Source organism: Callithrix jacchus, chromosome 15 (genome assembly GCF_049354715.1).
Source record: "Callithrix jacchus isolate 240 chromosome 15, calJac240_pri, whole genome shotgun sequence".
NCBI classification, from domain to species: Eukaryota; Metazoa; Chordata; class Mammalia; order Primates; family Cebidae; genus Callithrix; species Callithrix jacchus.
Window position 1 is genome coordinate 66,290,931 of NC_133516.1, and position 22,251 is coordinate 66,313,181.

A 22,251-nucleotide genomic window follows, 5' to 3' on the forward strand; every position below is an offset into this window, starting at 1 on the left:
CTCTGACACTCAAGATCTTGTTTCTTACGTGTTTATTTTTATGATCTAATGTTTTACATAGGTAATAAAGGCACATGGTTAAAGAAAGTCTAACAGCCAGCAGGTAAAATGTAAAGAATAAGTCTCCCAAGGCTCCTCCTAGTCCAGAGGCAATGGCTATGAAAAATTTCTTCTGATACTTTCTAGAAATAATCTATGAATAAACAAGCATACATTTGCATATATATGTTCTCTCTTAACACAAAAGGGAGCATATCATACATTCCTTTGCATCTTGCTTTTTTCACTTAATGATATCTCTGAGAGATTTTTCCATCATGTAACTCTTACATCCCCTTTTTTGCACAGCTGCTTGGGACATATGATATCTATACCATAGATATCATAATTAACTTAGCCAGTTCCTTAGGGCTTGATATTTACACTGCCTCCAGTATCTTATTATCTCAAACATTGATGCAGTGAACATCCTGTGTCCTGTCACTGTGCACGTGGGCAGGGACCCCATCCTAGAGGCAGCTCTGCTGGGAAGAGTCTTGTCTTCAGAATTCCCTCCAGCTTTGCCTTCTTGGCCCCACATGCTCCTGACTTCAGCTCCCACTTCTTAGTGACCAGAAGCCATGTTGTCATCTCCCAGGCCTCTCTCCTGGGATCTGTCCTGCCTAGGAGACCTTGAGCCCGAGAACAAAGACCTGTGTCTTTAGCTGCTGCAAAATGGGTATGATCTAGATGTCCCCTCATCACATCAAACTCAAATTATCCAAAGGTGAACTGTTCCCCCCATCCCTTCAGTTTTGGTCAATGGGATAGTATCTTCCTGGCTTTGTCAACTGGATACCTATGAGTTCTATTTGATACTTTCTAAAATTCCTCCTTCTCAATCCAATCTGTAACTGGGTCCTGTCTGCAAACTGCCCAATTACTTCTTCGGAGTAACAGGCAAGCTGGCCTCCCCCACCTTCCAGTGTCCATTATTGCCCTTCCTACTTCCTAAGAGATCCATGAATTTGCCCAGGAATTCATTCCTCCAGGAGAGTTCTTCACGAGAAACTAGATGCCATCCCAACTCAAGATGGTAGATTCTGGTATGTGTTATTAGTCCAGAGGCGAGTATGTGACTTTACTGGATGGAAAAGAAAGACTTCCATGGTCAAAGGGAAAGTTTTAGCTTTTCTACTGAGTGCTGGGAAAAACAATGCATGTAGACCAGTTGCTACCAGCAGGGATCTTAGAACCAAAAGAGAAAGCAGACTTACACTTCTGTAGTTATTGATTAAGTCACTTTCAGCTGGGTTTCTGTTACTTGCAGCCAAAACCATCCTAAGGGATTCGGTTCCATTTTCCACCACCAGTTCCCATAGCAAGCACATCATCACTGTAGACCCAGATCACTTTGTTAAGAGGCACCTCTTACCAAAATCCTTAGTTCTTATCTCTCTGAGCTTACAGTCTGTTCTGCAGGCCTGTGCCAGTGAAATTTCCTGGAAATTGACTTATTCTATTCCTCTAAATCCTCCTCATTGTCTACAGAACCAAGCCCCAGCTCCTTAGCTTGACTTTTGAGGCTTTACATGGCTAGCACAGGCCTGTTGGGCAGCAGAGGGGGTGACTTTGGGGGCCACAGGGACCTGGTTTGGAAGCAGGGCTTTCAGTCATTCAACCTCTTGGCATCTTAACTTTCCTGATTGTAAAATGAGCACCCTTTTATGTCTTCTCTGCACTTGTAAATTATCTTGTTTGTTTACTTGTTTATTCATTTATCATTTGTTTCCCCTGCTTCAATGTCAGCCCCATGAGGGTAAAGAGACTTTCTCTATGGCAATGAATGCTCAGATCTCCCATCTGCTGGTAGTATTGCAGGCAGACAACCCTCAGCTGAGGGCACTGTACAGGGATGGCCCCAGAGGACAAAATGACACCAGTATACACCTCCTTCTGAGTGTGGCTCTTACCCAAAGATTGATCATTGTGGGGCATAGAGGTTGGTCTCTTCCTGTCTCACCTCAGACAGCTCTGAAGGGTTATTCCATCTTTAGAACTCCCTGCTTGTACATTGTTGGTGGAAGTATAAATTAGTTCAATCATGTGGAAGACAGTGTGGCAATTCCTCAAAGACCTAAAGTGAGAAATACCATTTGACCCAACAATCCCATTACTGGGTATATACCCAAAGGAATGTAAATTGTTCTATTATAAAGACACATGCATGTGAATGTTCATTGCAGCACTATTCACAATAGCAAAGACATGGAATCAACCCAAATACCCATTAATGATAGAATGGAAAAAGAAAATGTGATACATATACACCATGGAATACTGTGCAGCCATAAAAAGAATGAGATCATGTCCTTTACAGGGATATGGATGAAGATGGAGGCCATTATCCTTAGCAAACTAACACAGTAACAGAAAACCAAATACCACAAGTTCTTACTTATAAGTGGGAGCTAAATAAAAAGAACACATTGACACAGAGAAGGGAACAACACACACTGGGGCCAACTGGAGGATGGAGGGTGGCAAGAAGGAGAGAATCAGGAAATATAACTAATGGATACTAGGCTAAATACCTGGATGATTAAAATAATCAGTATAACAAACCCCCATGACACACATTTACCTATGCAACAAACCTGCATATGCTGCTCGTGTAGCCCTGAACTGAAAATACAAGCTTTAAAAAAGCTCCCCACTGGGCTGGCTAGGGCCTATAGTAAGGCTGCCTGCATCACAGCTTGACCTTACCCTGCTGCCTCACCTGCCTTCCCAAGTAGCTGATCCCGAGAACACTCCCTCATCATTCTCCTAGAAGCTAAATTCAGATGACTCAGGGTCTGCATCCTGAAGGACCCAATCTGCAATATCTCACTCCCCTATTCCTGCATTTCTGCATGCAACACAGCCTGCCACATATTAAATGCTCATTAAATATGTTTGCTTGGCCGGGTACAGTGGCTCATGCCTGTCATCCCAGCACCTTGAGAGGCTGAGGCAGGCAGATCACCTGAATCCAGGATTCGAGACCAGCATGGGCAACATGGTGAAATCCCATCTCTACCAAACATGCAAAAAATTAGACAGGTGTGGTGGCAAACACCTGTGGCCCCAGCTACTCAGGAAGCTAAGGTGGGAGGATGGCTTGAGCCTGGTAAGTAGGGGTTGCAGTGAGCTGAGATCATGCCACTGCACTCCAGTGTGTCACTCCTGGGTGACAGAGTGATATTCTGTCTCAAAAGGAAAAACAAAACAAAAACTGGCCAGGTGCTGTGGCTCACACCTATAATCCTAGCACTTTGGGAGGCTGAGGTGGTGGATCATTTGAGGTCAGGAATTCAAGACCAGCCTGACCAACACGGTGAAATCCCATCTCTACTAAAAATACAAAAATTAGCCAGGCACGTGGTGCCTGTAGTCACATCTACTTGGGAGGCTGAGGCAAGAGAATCACTTGAGCTTGGGAGACAGAGGTTGTCATGAGCCGAGATCAGGCCACTGCACTCCAGCCTGGGTGAAAGAGTGAGACCTTGTCTCAAAAACAACAACAACAACAAAAATATGTGTGTACGTATGTGAGGTGGGTGTATATACATGTGTGTATATATGTACACACATATATACACACATATAGACATATGTGTATGTATGTATACACACATAGATATACATATATGTATATATGTATATGTGTATGTGTATATATGTTTGCTGAATGAATCTATGAACGAATGAAGTGACATTTCCTCTAAGACTTAGTTTCCTGTAAACGTGAGATGAAAAGAGATAACACATATGGCAGCACCTAGCACCATAAGGGGCATAGAAGTAGTCCCGGGGAAATAGTACAGGGTGAATCAACACCCACAAGATGCCGAGGACATTGCTCAGAAAAGGCTTGGAAGTTGCTCAGAAAAGGGAATATATAATCTAATTTCTTAGTAACTCTTCCCCTAAGAATCTCCCAGTTTGGTAGGGTAGAGTCAAGAACACAATTCTAAGGCAGGAGACGGGCAGGGCCATATGAGAGTAAAGGATGATGTGATGTGAGATAGTGATAAAGAGGACTGAGGGGATACTTCCAGGACCTTCTTAGCTTGCATGAATGACCAGAGACAGCCTTCTAGGCGAGGGGCATGGAGACTGGGGATGGTGGAAAGACTGGTTCATAAAGAGAGAAGCTCAGCAACAGGTGAGCAGGAGATAAGCCTGAGACAGAGGTTGGGACAGATCACAGAGGCGGACAGAGTGCAAACTTCCTTCAGAGCAGGACCGGGAGCCACTGAGGGTTGCTGAGCAGAAGTATAAGATGACCAAGGCCATACTTCAGGAAGATGAAGACACCAGTGAATGGATGGTGGGTTGAATGAGAGGGGCTGGAGATCAGGTTTTTGTGTCTCCTCCCCAGGACTGTAAGCTGCCAGAGGGAACCTGCCCGGGGCCTCCCTGCTCACCAACCACCCAGCATCAAGCCCTGGGCTGGCCAGAGTAAGTGCTCAGCAAATACTCAATTGTGCAGGACTCAGAAGCATGCTTTCTTTTTTTGGCTGTGGTTGATTGAGAAGGGAAATATTCTCAACTACGGTTCCAGAAACTGCTGAATGAGGGACTCAAACCACAATTTTCACCAGGAATAGGAAGCCCAAACCCTATGATCTCCAGCAGACACCACACCCAGCCCTTAGGGACCCAAGGGATAATGTATTAGCTCTCACTGTCCTCATTTTCCACATTACTTTCATGCCTGCAGGGGTCAGGGGTGGCAGGCTGCTTCCTTCATGCACAGGAGTATGTGGATGGTGGAAAACAGTGACATGGGGCCAAGGAGGGTTCAGCCATGGCAGCTGTGGCTCCTCTGGGTTGACAGAGCACAGCCCTCTCTTTGATGTTCAAATAAGCCAGTAAAATGAGGCTGGCCAACCTCAAGGGTCAGCCACCATGAGCACAGGGAACCCCAGCCCTGCCTGGTTCCTTTGCTTCTTTGTCTTCAGTTAAGGCCAGTTCAGCTCCCTTAGGGCCAGGCATTCTCTGTTGTGAGGACTACCCTGTGCATAGGAGGATGTTTAGGAGCATCCCTGGCTGCCACCCATGAGATGCCGGTAGCATTCCCTACCTGTGTGGGTGCCAAAATTACCTCCAGACATTGCCAAATGTTCAATGGAGGATAAAACTCCCCCTCTCCTGCCCTGATTGAGAAACACTGCCTTAGACCAAGGCTTCCAAGTGACAGTTTCTCTGGCCTACAGATGTGTTTTATTTGGCCATTCAGTGCTTTCAGAACATCTGGATGCTTTCCCAGAGTTGAAAACTCAGGAAATTTCCTGCAGAAGTCCTGATTTTCAGCGTCTCTGGTAATGCTAGAAGATCCAGCAATGCCGAGCCCTTGTTTCAAGTATGGTGGCCCCTTCAGTTCAGGCTTGTGCTACTGCTGGTCCAGGTAACCACAGTGCCCAGCTTCTCCCTCCACCTAGCCAAGTGCCCCGTACAGCCCACGGAGATATCTGAGTTTATGACCAGACACTAGTGTGGTCCATGCTTCACTAGCTTTGATTCCATTTACACGGGTGTTTATTTTGACTACATATATACTAGCCTAAAGTAGGCACTAATGACATAAAGCTGAATGAGACACTGTCCCTGCTCTAGCATTTATGGAGCACTTCTCATTTGTTTTGTTTTAAGACAGGGTCTCACTGTCACCCAGGCTGGAGTGGAGTAGTACAAACATTGCAGCCTTGACCTTCTGGGCTCAAGTAATTCTCCCACCAGAAACTCGCGAGTAGCTGGAACTACAGGCACACGCCACCATGCCTGGCTAATATTTTTAATTTTGTAGAGATGGGGTTTCACCATGTTGCCCAGGATGATCTTGAACTCTTGGATGGGCTCAAGTGATTTGCCAGCTTCAGCATCCCAATGTGCTGGGATTACAGGTATAAGCCACGGCACCTGTCCCCATTTGTTGACTACTATCCAAAATCACTCCCATGTATTATCTAATTTAAATCTTTAAAGTAACTACTATAATTATTCCCACTTGACAGATAAAGGAGGGCTGGAGGCTCAGAAAGGCTGAGCAACTTGCCCAAGGTTGCACAACTAGAAAATGACAGAGCCAAGATTCAGCTTTTTGACTGGTCTGACTCCAAAGTTGGCACTCATAGCAACTTACTATGATCTGCTTCCTTAGGACCTAGTTCAAGATGCAGACACATAATGAAAAGAAGTCATCGCAATGCTGTAATGGAAATGAATCCAGACCACAAGGAAGGTACAAAGGAGGCCATGCCCTCCGGACACCACCTACCTGTCCAATGCACTTTCTCATCACCTGTGCAGAAATCTGCATCTCTCATATTATAGATATGCATCACCACGCCCAGCTAATTTTTTTTATGGGGTTTCACCATGTTGGCCAAGATGGTCTCAATCCCCTGACCTTGTGATCCACCCACCTTGTCCTCTCAAAGTGCTGGGATTACAGACACGAGCCACTGCACCCAGAATTTTTGTATTTTTAGTAGAGACGAGGTTTCACCATGTTGGCCAGGCTGGTCTTGATCTCCCGACCTCAGGTAATCCACCCACCTGGGCCTCCCAGAGTGCTAGGATTGAAGGCATGAACTACTGACCCCAGCCTCACATTGCAATTTAATTGCCATTGTAACAGTATAAAGATATGGGGCCTTTACAAGTTGATTAGGCAATGAGGACTCTGCCATCACAAATGGATTAATGCTCTTATCATGGGAGTGGGCTCCTTAGAAAGGGACACATTCAGTGCCTCCTTGCTCTCTCTCTCTCACCTTCCACCATAATGATGACGTGGCACAAAGGCCCTCATCAGATGCTGGCTCCTTGTTCTTGGACTTCCCAACCTCTAGAGTTAAAAAAAAAAAAAAAGAAAAAAAGAAATATGCATCTCTGGGCCTTGCCCCAACTTACAGATAGATCTCATCCTCTTTAGCCTACCTGCTCTGCTAGGAATAAACCAGCCATGATGACCATGTCTTGCTTCTCCCTTCCTGCTTCTTCTGCTAACAGAAGATGAGATGTAGGTGGAACAGGCTCCTGTTTGCCTGGTCACACGAGATCGTCAGGCAGGGGGCAGGGTCTGACCAGGCTCCAGCTCCTTGCTTCCAGTCATCAGATCAGAGACAAACATGTGTTCCAGGCTAAGCCAATGAAAAATCTTCCCTAGGAGCTTTCTTATAACCACACTCTCAGATCATCTCTCCCCTGGGGTTGCTAAAGGGGTCATCAGGAGTCTTGCACTGCCTGCAGCACTGTGCCCACCATGGCAGATAGCCAGAACCTTTCAGACCCTAGATCTAGTGGTGCCTAAAGAAGATTCACCTCTGAATTTTATCAGTTTATAGGATCCCATACATTCTCATTTCTGCTTATTTGAAAGAACACTAATGATGTAATCCATGCTTATGTCAGTCTGTAGATACTAAAACGACCAGTGAGTGAGATGGTCTTCTGAAAACCCTCCACCAAGCAACAGCTTTCAAAGAGTTCCTGCAAAAGGACTAATTCGAGTACACACTCCCTAAAGACCAGAACTCTGGCTTCAGAGAGTTTCCCACAATGCTGATTACGAAGACCTGCATACAAAAGGAATTCTATAAATGCCTATGGATGGGCTCATTAGAGAGGAGTAAAGGATGGTCACCTCAGACTCTTATTTCTTTGCAAAAAAAAAATCAAGCAAACATTAATTCATGTCAACACGGAATCAGCTGACAAAGTTCTTTACAGCTCTGAATTAAATCAGTTCCTTTGCCATGAAAATCTTGCCCTGTATAATTTGATTTTGTTTTCAATGCATCATGCTTTTTAGGGAAAACTCTCAAAAAAACCTCACAGTAGGTCCTATGACTTTATGAGTTATAGTCGAAAAGTTCTATTTCTTTTGTTGTTGTTTTGAGACAGAGTCTTGCTCTGTCCTCCAGGCTGGAGTGCAGTGGTACAATCTCGGCTCACTGCAACCTCCGTTTCTCAGGTTCAAGTGATTCTCCTGCCTCAGCCTCCCAAGTAGCTGAGATTACAGGCACGCACCACAACACCCAGCTAATTTTTGTATTTTCAGTAGAGACGGGGTTTCTCCATATTGGTCAGGCTGATCTCAAACTCCTGATCTCAGCTGATCCACCCTCCATGGCCTCCCAAAGTTCTGGGATTACAGGCATGAGCCACTGTGCCCGGCCTGAAAAGCTCTGTTTTCAAAGGGCATGTGTCTGTCTCCCTCAAAGTAACTCAAAGATGGGTTATTTCTAGGGCTGGTATCACCCTCTATGTCTAAAAATTAATACCATCTTAAAACATTGAGTCTGAAGGATAAGACCTCTCACACACACATGCATACACACATACTCCCTTTTATTTCTCCCAATAAGACCATCCTAAACATTTTTTTTAGAAAATTGTAATGCAGGAGTAAGACAGGTGGCCTTTGTTAACTCTCATTTATCCCTGCTGGGCCTCTCTTCTCCTGTCTTATCAAACCCTACTTCAGCCAGCCCCCCAGCTCTCTTTTCTCACCTTTGCTTGAGTAGATGGTCTCATGTTGGGTTACTATTAGGGACATTTCATAATTTTCCTAGTTCCAGGATTCAAAAACAACAATAGAAAACACAACTCAATAACAACAAGAATAAAGTCCTTTGTCTCCTTCAGTTCTAAATGCCCAGATCCTACCCACTGCTTCTCCACATTTCAGCTTTTCTCATGAAATCACAAAACTTGAGACCCACTGATGTTCCCTATTTAAATACATGAGGCATGTAAGCACAGACTATCTCCCAAAGCGATTGGATTGTGTTTTTATTTCCAAAGCAAAGGCTTAAAAGGCGTGTCTCAGAGGATCAGACTTCTCCAGCCTGTCCTGGAAGGTCAGCATACCCCTGAATACAGCGGCTCCAACAGCTAACGGCTCACTCCCACTCCTAGCTAGGGGTTGGGTTGCCAATAACTGGGCTGTGGGCTCTCCATCCTGGCGCCAACCCCTGCCTCCAAACATCCTCCTTAGCTGGATCCCTGCCCTCCCTCTATGCCGATCCTTGTTATCCTTCCCCTCTGCCTCCCATTTTCTTCCTTTCCCTGCTCCTGGACTCTTCCCTATTCTCCTTCCCTTCCCGCACTAATTTATGCCTCCTGTTGCTGAACTCCAAATGTTGTCATCTACTCATTTTTCAAGAATGTAGATTCGACTGCTTAGCTCTTCCTACTGTTGCCAGGGCTCGGATATCAGACTGCAAAGAAGCAGGAAGACCCTGGAACCATTTGGACGTTCTTGGCAGTGGTGAGCCTCACTTATGCAGATGCAGGAGCCCAGGCAGGCATGGAGGCAGTGAGTCTAGCACTGTGGCCATCAATTCCTTTCCCTGCAGTTACTCCTGGCCTCATTTTGGGACCCTGCTTATGCTGAAAGCTTCACTTTCAGAACTGCTTTACATAATAGGCCTGAGGAAGTCCAAGTAGATATCTTGGAATGGTTATGAAAAATGACCTGACGTGGTCAGGGTAGGACTGTCTGGATCTCTATTGATGATACTAAACATTATTAATAATGGTAATACTTATTAGTAATAATTCTTAGTATAATTACTACTAATACTACTTACTATATACTTATAATACATACCATTGTTGCTAATAGCAATAATAGCTATTGTTTCCTGATATCTTAGCATGTGCCACGCACAATGCTAACTGCTTTATGAGACAGTATCTCATGTAAGCCTAAGATTAGCTCTTTATGGAAGGCACTATTGTTGAACCTATTTTGAAGATGAGAACACAGAGGCTTAGGAAGGGTGAGTAATTTGCCCAAGGCCATAGAGCTAGTGAATGTGATATTCTCCATTGTGTTGCCTCCATTGGGAAAGCTAGCACTCTAAGCACCTTTAAGGTCTTCTTTCCCCAAACATCTAAAAATAATTCTCAAACATGAATACTCTTCTGCCTTAGTATAGAAAGCATATTGATATTTACAAGGCTCTGCTTTAGATCATCATAAATGTCAGGTAACACACAGTGCCCATGCCATTTTGCAGAATCTCCTGTCATCTGTGACTCAATCCTGCCCCATCGTGGCTTCCAAACCAGGTAGCTGGGGATGGTGTAGAAAGTTGGGCTGAATCTCTGTGAGCCCAGAACATACTCGCATACTCAGGAGTAATCTTTCTTGACTGTGTCCCTGATGTCGATGTCTTATATATACATATTATATATAAAATATATATACATATACACACGTGTGATATATATAGGTATATGATATCCATATCTGTATCTATATATATCACACACATGTGTGTGTATATATTGTTTATATATTGTTATATTATGTGTATGTTTATATATACATATTATATATAAAATATATATACATATTCACATGTGTGTATATATCATATATACATATTATATATAAAATATATAGAAATATCTATCTATCTATCTAAGATAGATATACATATCTTTCTCTCTCTCTCTCTCTCTCCAAGAGTCACTCACAGATCAGGAGCTATGACTGAGGATAAGGTGAGAGCCTGCATGCATGTCATGGGAAGTGACAGGGCTGTCTTCCTGAAAAGCCAGTATCTATGAAAACATGAAGCTGCTCAGTTTTGAGCTGCTTTCTCCCTCTCTACATTATCTTCAAGGTGACTGTGGATGTTGTTAGGCTTATATGTTGGTTTCAAAGCATTATTGATTACTTATTACTGCTGAATCAGTGACTTGAGACATCACTTTAACCTCCTTGTCATTTTATAAACTGATCTTCTGTTTCACTTGAATTATTTGTGGACAGGATGTAAATGAGGATTGCATTGGCATTTCAAAAATGTTTCTGCCTATGGTTTCACCCATCTGTCCACCTCTCCACCCAGTCACCCTTCCACTCATACACTCACCCACCCATCCATTTATCCATCCACCCATCTATCCATCAACCTACCCATGCACTCATCCATTCTTTCTTTCATCCATCCATCTACCTATCAACCTGCTCAACCACTCATCCATCCATTCATTCATCCATCAACCCACTCATCTATTTATCCATCTTTCCTTTTCTTTTTTCCCATTCCTGTATCAATCTCCCTGATCCAGCCCCCATTATCTTTCACCATTAATATGTATACAAGTGTATATGTATAATAACATGCACCCTCCATTCAAAATCTCTTTTCAAAGCCATTAAACATACCATATCAAATTAAGTGTCTTTCAGCTTGCCTCTGATCATTTCACCCCCCATTCAATAACCTTCAATGGATCCCTAATATCTATAAAATAAACCCCAGCTTCTCACTCTAACACCCAAAGGCTTCCTTGACCTGTCTCCAACCTGACTTTCCTTATTTTTACCTTTATTGTCATTTCTTCAACATCTAAAACATGCAGAAAAGGAGAAAGAACAATAACAAATACCCAGGAACACACCACTCAAATTCGATAACAAAATTTTGCTATTTTTGCTACTAAATTGTGTTTAGGAAGCAAAATGTTATGGAGACAGCAGAAATGTTCTTGGTCTCCTTCCTTCCTCCCGCTTTCCTCAATTACAATTCTGAGACTGCTGTGTATTCTTACATATTCTACATTTGCATAGCTTTATTTCAGCCAGGTGTCTAACCATATGAACCATATAAACTATTCATCTGTGTTCCAAATTTTTTATAAAAATATCATACTGTACCTTACTTTTTTCACCCAACATTATGTTTTCAAGTTTTATTCACATTGATACTTGCAGATCTAGCTCCTCTTAACTATTGTATAAGATTCCATGGTGCAACTACCCACAGCTATTTAACCATTTCCCTAATGATGGACATTTAGGTTATTTCTCTGCTTCTCTATTACACACACCACTGCAGCAAACATTCTCATACAGTTTTGTGTGTGTGCAGATATGCTAGAATAACTTCGGGTTATACCTAGAAGTAAAATTGTTGGGTCAAAGGGTCTGTACCCCTTCCTGCACTGTTACTAGATATGGCCTGATCATTCTCTGAAGAAGCTGAACTAATTTACATGTTTACTGGGAATGCATGAGGGTTTTGAGGGTGGACATTCTTGCCAGCACTTAGGATTGTTTTACCTACCAACTGGGAGTCATATTGTATCTCATTTTGTTTTATTTTACCTTTTCCTGATTACCAGTAATTATGAACATTTTTCTTATATCATTGACCATTTAAGTTTCACTTTTTAAATTTTTTTAAGGCATAGTCTTGCTCTGTTGCCCAGGCTGGAGTGCAGTGGTGTAATCATAACTCACTGCAGCCTCGACCTCCTGGGCTTAAGAGATCCTCCCACCTCAGCCTCCTGAGTAGCTGAGACCACAAGCACACAAGCACATACCACCACACCCGGCTATTTTTTAATCATCATTATCTGTAGAGACAGGGTCTCCCTATATTGCCCAGACTTGTCTTGAACTCCTGGCCCCAAGCAATCCTCCCACCTCAGCCTTCCAAAGTACTAAGTTTATAGGTGTTAGCTATATCTGTAATCCCAGACCATATCCAGCCTAAATTTCATTTCTGTGACATACCAATTTATGTCACTTACCTATGTTTCTACTGGGTTGTTTTTCCTTTTCTTATTAATTTGTAAGATTTTATATTCTGGGTATTAATCTCTTATTGATTCTGTGTATGCCAAATATCTTCTCCTTGTCTTGGCCATATGTTCTAGTTATTATTTATTTATTTATTTATTTTTGTTGTATAGTAGATTTTTTACTTTTATATAATGCAATTAATCAATACTTTCTTTTATGGTTTGTGCTTTTTAATGCTTTCTTTAAGCAGCCTTCTTCTACACCAAAGTTTTAAATATTAAACATAATCTACATTGTCTTTCAAAAGTCTTGAAGTGTTCTTTTTTACCTTTAGTACCTAAAGCTTTCCAGAATGTAAACTAAGGTAAAAGCCTTATTTTTTTTTCTGAATGAAGAAAGCATATTTATATGTGTATTGGTGTGTGTATAAAATCAGCTCTTACAAATAATAAGAAAAGGACAAACCATCAGTTGAATCAGCCCCATTTACTAAGTAGTCATGCTTTACCCTCTGATCTGTAATACACCACTGTCATTTACCAAGTTTCCATTTATGGAGGGCTCTGTTTCTGGGCTCCCATTTGCCCAGTTGATCAGTTTGTCTAGCCCTGCTTAGTAATGTCTGACTATCATTTCAGAGGAAGTCTTGATATCCAATAAGGTCACTGCTTCAACAAATACCAAAAAATATATAACCTTGCAAGGTGTGGGCTCATGCCTGTAATCTCACACTTTGGGAGGCTGAGGTAGGAGGATTGCTTGAGGTCAGGAGTTCAAAATCAGCCTGGGCAACAAAGTGAGATGCTGTCTCTACAAAAACTAAAAAAAAAAAAAAAAAAAAAAATGCAGGGTGTGATGGCACACCCCTATAGTCCCAGCTACTCAGGGGGCTAAGGCAGAAAGATTGCTGGAACCGAGGAGTTTGAGCCTACAGTGAGCTATAATCACACCACTGTACCCCAGTCTGGGCAATAGAGTGAAACCCATCTCAAAAAATAAACAAACAAAACACCAAAAACAAAAATATATCTTTATTGTCTAATTTTATTATGATCCAATAAATTTAGAGGCTAAAAACAAGAAAAAAGCTTTAAAAAAAAAAAAACCTTTGAAACTATTTTTTAAAAACCAAAACCTAATTCTGAATAATTCATAAGCAAAGAAATTGAAATGAAAATTATGAAGTATTTATATATGAATGACAATGACAGCATCACTTATCAAAACTTCTAGGATGTAGCTAGTTTGTAGCCCTGATGGCATCAATTTTCAGTTATTCTTGTTTTCTAATGTATGCATTTAAATGACATTTTCTAATTGGATGTGGCTGGCACAAAGGAGCATTATTAACTTTTGTATCTTAATGTTTAAGCAGCCATCTTGCTGAACTCTCTTCAGCAGGAAGTGGGACTTGCTGTTAGCTTTGATAATACCTTTTATCAGGCTGAGTTCCTATTTATTTCTAATTTGCTAAGAGTTTTTGTCTTAAATGATGAAAAATCAGAAGCATGCCTTTTAAGAGTCAAGGGCGCCACTTCCCTCCACATTGTACTGGATGAAGGTCCTAACCAAGACAAAAAAAAACAAATTAGAGGTTATAAAAGGAGGTAAAACCACCATCATTTGGAACTAACTGGTGAGTGGTTCCTGTGCATATTTTCTTATTTCTGATCCTGTTTCACCTGCATGCCCTGAAAAATCTTCCTTCATCCCATCTTCAATTTTATTCTCATTAAGTTTCCTCTCAAAGTCTAAATAATCATCCTAATAACAACTAATATACATTATTATATATCTTTACATTATAATTTATATATTATATACTGTATATATTTTATATGTAAATACACACACACACACACATATGTATTAGAGACAGGGTCTCTCTCTCTGTGCCCAGGCTGGAGTGCAGTGGTACAATCTTGGCTCTCTGTAGCCCCAAACTCCCAGGCTTAAGTAATCCTCCAGCCTCAGGCTTGTAAGTAGCTTGAACTACAGGCATGAAGCACCACACCAGGCTAATTTTTAATTTTTCTGTAGAGATGAGTTGTTCCCATGCTCCCCAAGCTGGTCTCAAACTCCTGGCCTCAAGCAATCCTCCCACCTCACTTTCCAAAGCTCTGGAGTTACAGATGTGAGCCACCATGACCTGGCCTAATAGCTATAATATTATTTATAGATCACTTATTGTGCACCTGGTAGGCATTTTATATAATTTTTTAGTCCTTACAACAACCTTTTGATGGAGGCTATTATTAGATGCATTTTGAAAATGACAAAACTGAGAGAGTTTTAGGGATTAGGCAGAGCTCACACAGCAGGTAAATAGCAAAACAGAGATGAAATCAGAGCCCGGCCACAACCTTGGCCACTGCACTAAATTGCCTACCTCCTCATGATCCAGGACCCAGACTTTCTTCCCACTGGCCTCTGCTTTGGTGTGGATTCTGTCTCTCGCTTTCCCCAAATCTGCACATCTGTTGTGGATGCTGTGACGTACCACTCAGTTCCCCTTTTGGGCCTGGGGAATGTATTCCCCCAGCTGCCGGAAAGTGCGGCCAACGGACAGCCTCAGCTGTCAGCCGCTTTGGAACTGCCTTGGCTGCACAGGCATCATCCATCCAAGCTTACATCCAATGACCACCCAACATGAGGGTATAAAGGCTCAGCCTCTTAGCTGTAGCTCAGGATGGACTCTGAAGGACCATTCCAGCTCCCCAGGGTCCTTAAGACTGCACAGCAGTCCGACTTCTCTGTTTGCTAACTCCTACTTTCCTCCCTTTTCTTCTGCAGGCAGGAATCCCACGCATCCTCCCTGATACCTCTGTACTGAAATACAGTCTCAGAGCTGACTTCCCAGGGAACCTTAGCTGTGATAGATCCTAATTATTTGAGACTAACTTCAAATGCTGCTTCCCCCACCTCTAATCTTTCCCAAACCTCCCCATCCCAGGATAGAAGTTCTCCTCCTTCTGAACAAACTTCTGTGGCAAAAACCATCCTGCTCTGCTGTATCTGAATGAGTTACCGCCTCACACCTGTCCCTGCTTTCAGACTGCACTGGAAGCTCCTAGAGGGAGAGGAGGGCACTGTGTCTGAGTCATTTATCTATCTACTTTACTTTTTTTTAATTAAATCTTTTTGAGACATGGTCTCACTCTGTCCCCCACTGCAATAGAGTGATCAGAGCTCATAGCAGCTTCAGCCTCCTGAGCTCAAGTGATCCTCCTGCCTCATCCTCCCAAGTAGCTGCAACCACAGGCACATGCCACCATGCCTGGCTAATTTATTTTTTGTAGAGACAGGGTCTCCCTATGTTTTCCAAGCTGGTCTCAAACACCTGAATTCAAGTGATCCTCCCCCATCAACCTCCCAAAGTGCTGGGATCACAGGTGTGAGCCACTGGCTCTATCTTCTTTGGCACCTGCCTTTACCACTAAGTATGGGCTCTGGGGCTGGACGTATCAGATTCAAACCCCAGCCCCACATTTCTTGGCATCAGTTTCTTCATCTGTAAAATGGGATAATGACAGCATCTTCCTCTTAGGTTTGAAGAGTTAAATGTGTATAAAATGCTTAGCCCAGAGCCTGGCATGCTGCAAGCATTTGCTCACTGTTTGATATCTATAATTATTGTTTGCCTACTGTCATGCTAGTGCTAATATATGTTTATTAAATGAGTTGGGAGTGTCTGATGATGGCCAGCTTAGCAGGCTCTACTGGCAGAGTGGCCGTTAGCGACTTCATCTCCCTGGGAGACGGTAGAGATTGGCGAAGGCCCCTCATCTCTTGGCAGGATGCCCACTCTGCTCTCTCCCTCTCCTTCCCCATGCAGGCCTCGTAGCTGAACCCTCCAGCATGCAAACCCTCACTCCACTCTCTCATGCAACCAAAAAATAAAAAATAAACTTGGCTTTGAATCCAAGGCCACTAGTGCTTTTGATCTCGGTTACAAAGCAAGGCAATTATTGAACACAAAAAGCCCTGATTTATTTATGAAATGCGATGGACATCTTCGAGGCAGGAATGAGAAAAATCACTCAAGACCAAGTCCTTGTTGCCACACAGTGAATGGCTGCTTTCAAACACAAGCCCCCCACATGGCCTCGCTTCTCTGCAAAGAGTCTTTCCTCATTAGCGCTTCCTCCCAACACCACAGCTTCCAACAATCAAATTCACATCACGGCTGGGGCAAGTAATTAAATTCCGCAGGCATCCGAGCAAAGAATAATGGATGGCTATTGTTAAGGAAGCTGAAGAAAACAGAATGAGGCTGGAAATGGAATGGGCTTCAATGCCCAGTCTCAGAAACGGTTAGTGGGGAGAAGGAGAGCAAGTGGGATGCGAACTGACCCTCCCACCTGGTGCAGCACATGGACTAGTGGCTTCAGTCCTGGAGCTGGAGGTGAAAACCCTGAGTTTGGGGCCAGACTCTCTGCATTTGCCAAACATGGGCCTCAGTGTCCTCATCTGTGAAGCTGGGAGGTTGGACTAGGAGTCATTCTCTATGTATGGTCCCCAGACCAGCAGCATCAGTGTCACCTGGGAATATGCTACAAATGCAGGTTTCCAGGCCCCACCCTAAACCTAATGAATTGGAAACTGTGGGACTGGGGCCCAGAAGTCTGCATTTAATAAAGGCTCCAGGTGATCCTGATGCACACTAGAATTTACGAACCACAGTTAGGTAATGTTTAAAAATGAGGCTGGAAACTCAAATGCACAAAGGGCCAGAGAGGGAAAATCAAGGACCCAAGCAAGGTGAAACGCCCTGCACGGCAGCAGGATGAGGGGAGTGGCCGAGACAGCATGCCCAGGCCAACGGCGCTGGCAGCACTCAGCTACCACCAGCTGATGCCAAGTGTGAGTCCACATCGGGCTGGTATAGTCAGAGCTTCTGATTTTGCATGAGAAACACAAAATCGTGATTTTAGGAGAAATCTTTAAATGTTTAAATGTCAACTTAATCTTTCTTAACATAGTGAGGGCCAAGAAGATTATACGTAGGAGCCAAACTCTGCTGTGCACTGCCATTTTGCTGCCTCTGTTCTGAGTTTTTTTCCTTCAACCTCCATCACAATAAACTCTACCAACTGGCTCTTGCCTTTCTCCAGACCCTGAACTCCTAACCTCCTTTTCCCATTCAGCAGGCTCCTATTCATCCGTCAACACCCAACTCCAGGGTCACTTCCACTGTGAATTTATTCTCAACTCTTTGCCCCACTTTCCACCTCTCACTAAGAAGACAGAGGAATCAAACAGGAGGCCAAAGAATTGACACATGGAAGGTGACACCGAGGAGGAAGACGTGGAGAAATTACAAAACAGCCTTTCCCACAGAGGAGGAATTAGGACCTCTTGGCAGTTACCCTCCTGCTGCTTGAAAAATCACTCAAAGACACTGATCCCATTTGACCAGAATCTAATAAAATGAAGTTTTAGAAGGGGAAATATGAAGAAATACAAAAACAGAAGTAAAGGTTGGATTAAAAAAACAATTGGTACAAAAATATCTGGGACTTTTTTGCTGACTGAGAATTCACTGTGTCAGTCATGTGGTAAAACAATCATCAAAGAGGCAAACACCTTCATGGGTCTTATGAGAAATAAATGTCTGGACAGCCCTGGTCTGCCTTGAGCTGCTCAGACCTTCCTAGAGGATTCTGACTGGTTCTGAATATTAACTTCTGCAGGTCAGAAAAGAACTGAAGCATGATTCAGGGAGGGTGACTGAGATGGGGACAGAACACAAAGCCAAATCCCAGGGGGACAACAGAAGGAACCTGGGACATCTGCCCACAGGCAGGAAGGACCAGTGGATGGTCACAATTTCTGCCTTCAAGCAACTGTTTCCACGTGGGTTTGATCTGTTTGGCCCTCTAGGGAAGATCAGGACCTGTGAGTGAAAACACGATGAGATTCCATTTCAGCATTTGGGAGAATTTTCTATTGATTACAGATGTCCCCACATGGAATGAGCTATCCTGAGAGATAGGAGCGTTCTTTATTGAGGGATCTCTAGCAGAGGGTGTACAGCTGCTGTAGATGATGATAAAAGGGCTGGAAAAGAGGGTCCAGTAGCCATCTCCTGTTTTATTTCTCCCTTATTCTTATAAAGACACTCCTACTTTTCTTGGGGAACCACCCTTCATCCATTCTCAGTCCCACGTGTCAGGTGGAATTGAGTGCGCACTTGGCTTCAGGGGAGGATGTTTCCGGGCCCGGTGAGGCAGAGCCCTGCAGCACCCCGGCCACAGGTGCAGCCCCGGGTGTGTTCACGTGACCCGTGATGGACCAATCAGAGACCCAAAAAACCCATTCTGGGAAACGGGACTTGAAGCAGAGAGGATGTAAGCCTGGAGATGCCAGGGGCCCTCTAATCATCACTTGGGGAGAAGCTGACTATGAAAGAGCCCCTAGCCTCCCCACAAGAAAGGGAAACAGACAAAACTGGAGCAGAGAGAGTTCTAACATCCTTTGTTCCCCCGAAGCCTCCCATGCCCGAAGCCAGGCTTATAACTAGTAAGGTCCCTTTTTCTCTTAAAGCAGGGTAGGTTGCATTTCTGCTGTCTGCCATCATAAGAGTCCTGATCACTAAAGATAGCCTCCTGGATCTCTTTCAGTTTAATTTTACAATGGCTGATCCACATCTCACACTTAGAGCAAGGGTCACATGCATGGGCTTCTAGAATGTGAAGTCCTGCCTCTAATCATAACAACAGACCCCACTGCAAAAGCAGAAATGGAGAATCATGAAAAGGTAAGTTATTAAGTCAAACTGGTTCCGACATCAGTGAGGAGCTGGCAGGCAGGGCAGCTACCAAGCCAAAGCCAGAAAATAGGCACAGGACAGACACCTGAGCTAGAAGCCACTCCCATCTCCTGCAGCCTCACTGCCAGAGTGTGGTTAGGTAGAGCCCTAGGACCCCAGCTGTGAATGGGGAGTGGTTTCTATTCTTAGTGATCACTGGCAAACTACCATTTAGTAAGCAACTACTGGATGCCAGGCCTGGGCTGGACACTTGGCCCACCTCTACCCAGCCAAGCAGCCCCCTATGAAGCTGGCATTGTTACCATCTCCATATCCCAGATGAGAAAACTGAGACTCAGAGAGACTTTCCCAGGGTGGTCAGTGATAGGCAGTTCTGAGACAAACTCCAAAAGCCCAGCCATGCTGTTTCCTGCCGGTAATGACAAGGGGCCCAAAGCCACCAAGTCTGGGTTCTCCTCGAAGCCTCCCAGCGCTTTACCTCCTCACCTGTAAAATGGGGTTCCTCGAGGATCCCCAGTCTGACCAGACAGCAGCTTCCATAGTTGCTTTGAGGTCTGCGGGAACTATTATTATGTAAAGAGTGCCGGCCTCCGTTCCAAAATTAGGTATAACTGATGTGACACAAAGGGGCCGTGCTGCGCAAAGTCAGCCAGCCAGGCTCTGTCCGCGCCTCTCTCCAAAGCCCTTGTGGGCTGAGTTGTTTCCTTTGTTCCACAGGAACAGGCCTGGTAACAAGGCAGCCGGGAGCTCAGCTGTAGACATTTTTTTCATTATTTTCCACCCTGTTAACCTCCATCACAAGTCAGGCTGCTGTCAGCCTAAATGAGAACTGAAAAGATTTATCTCACTTGTCCCAGGGCTCAGCTCAGGAAAAAGACCCTTCATTTCCTAAAGGCCTTGATGACCCTTTCCCTGTGAGTCACTCCCACCCAGGAAAAAAGATGTGACAGCAACAGCAGGCGGGGGCTGGGAATGAGACCAACAGTCCAAACTTGCAGACGTCTGGATCATGTCAGCTTGGCTTTGCAAAGTACTGTGTAATTTTTCTTTCTTTGCACTGTATTTACCTTCCTAATTATGTTTGCTTATGCAAATATGAAAGTTAGCCCACATTTCATAAACATGACCCCAGGAGGAGACCAGAAGAATATTGTGTGGCAGGAGGAAATTAGCCTGTGATTACAATTTTGCTATAGAAGTAATCCTCAAAGTGGACAATCCAAACACAGACCATGGAAAGATGATTATATTTTCAATCAACTTGTCCCCTTCTTTGTGCTTCTAGCAATCTCAGGTCACCAAATCCCTAAAACTGCCACCTGGCAAGAAGAGATGAGCTAGATTCTTTTGGTAATAATAGTCTCTTATATTTGCATAATAATAGCTTTCATGAGCACTTACTAAGTGCCAGGTGCTGGTCTCCACACTGTACATGGGAACAACAAGCCTGTTAATCCTCCCATATGCCCATGGGTATTTATCTCCATCCCCATTTCACAAATGAGGAAACTGAGGCACAGAGAGTAGAAGTAACAAGTCCAAAGAAACACAGCTAATAAATGATGGAACCAGGATTATGAACCCAAGAATTAAGAATTCTAGACCCAGAGGCCACATCCCAAACCACTTTGCAATAATGTTACTCTCCCCACACACTATCTGTTTAACCCTCAGCCTCCTGGGAAGTAGCTGATCTTAACTCTTCTGGATAGACAAAGAGAATGAGGTTCACAGAGGCTAAACGACTTGCCCATTTCCCAGACAAGGAAACTGAAATTCACAGAAGTGAGTTCAGATCTACAAACATTTGTATAGCACCTTACACATGCCAGGCACTGTACAAGGAAACTGGGATGCAGAAACCGCAGTTCTCCTTCCACACTCAGCTTCTGGATGTTTATATGGGTAAAATATTCCTGAGGCAATAAGGTACACTGTGAAAAGCTTTAAAAATGAGCATACTTTCAACTCTAAAATTCCCACTGCAGAAACTTGATCCTAAGAAACTAACAGTGAATGTGACAAAAAAGCTCACAGCAGCGTTATTTATAAGAGTAAAGTAACAGAAATAAACTAAGTGCTCAACAATAAGAGATTAAATAAATTAGGGTATACCTATATAATGAGATACTATGTAATCATTCAAAATGTTATGGAAATGTGCTTATTGATATGGGAAAATGTAATAGAGTGTTATGTAATTTGTTAGGTGACATAAGCAGGTAGTAAAATCATATATGCATTATGATCTGATTTGGAAAAATGCATGTGTACACTAGAAAATACATGAATTTAAGGACTCTCAGAAAATGTAGTTGCATTTGTACATATAGAGAAATTCCTAGGATATCAGAGTGGTTATCTCCAAACAATGGCATTTCAGGTCATTTTAATTTTTATGTGTGTGCTCCTCTCTAATTTTAAAAATTTTCTACAATGAACATGTACTACTTACCTACCCATGCAAAGGTTTTTATTTTTGTGGCAGTGGTTGCTTAAGTGGCTGAGACCACACATTCTTTGAAAGGTACATCCAGGGTTCAAACTTGGGTTGCGGTCCCAAGTCCAGCCCTTAGCCACTTGCATCCTTCAATGCACCTGCCCTTCTGGTCCCTTGTCTCCAAACCACATCCCACCCTGGCTGGTATAGTGTTACTATGGGCCAGCTTGGGGCAAAGACCTCGGACACATGGGACAGCCCACTTGCCCACCTTTTTGAAGAGTCTGATGACATCCTCACTGATCTGGGAGAGGCGGACGATGACATTGTTCATGAAGATGTCATTGAGGGTGGCATGGTCTCGGCTCTCCCGCCGGGTCTGATGCAGAACCAGATACCAACAGTTCACAGGTGAGAGGAGGTACTGGTCCTTCCTGTGGAAACCAAGAAAGCTCAGAC

The 22,251-nt window shown here is 43.5% G+C and overlaps 1 protein-coding gene across 13 annotated transcripts in view; it reads right to left on the minus strand.

Moving 5' to 3' along the window:
• The window catches only part of SRGAP3 (SLIT-ROBO Rho GTPase activating protein 3), a 267,844-nt gene that overhangs the window by 102,881 nt on the left and 142,712 nt on the right, over window positions 1-22,251 (minus strand). For all 13 annotated transcript variants that reach the window (XM_035276174.3, XM_078351588.1, XM_035276173.3 and 10 more), the window contains exon 3: window positions 22,064-22,226. In XM_035276174.3, the coding sequence (XP_035132065.1) occupies window positions 22,064-22,226 (163 nt within the window). The remainder of the gene's footprint in view (window positions 1-22,063; window positions 22,227-22,251) is intronic.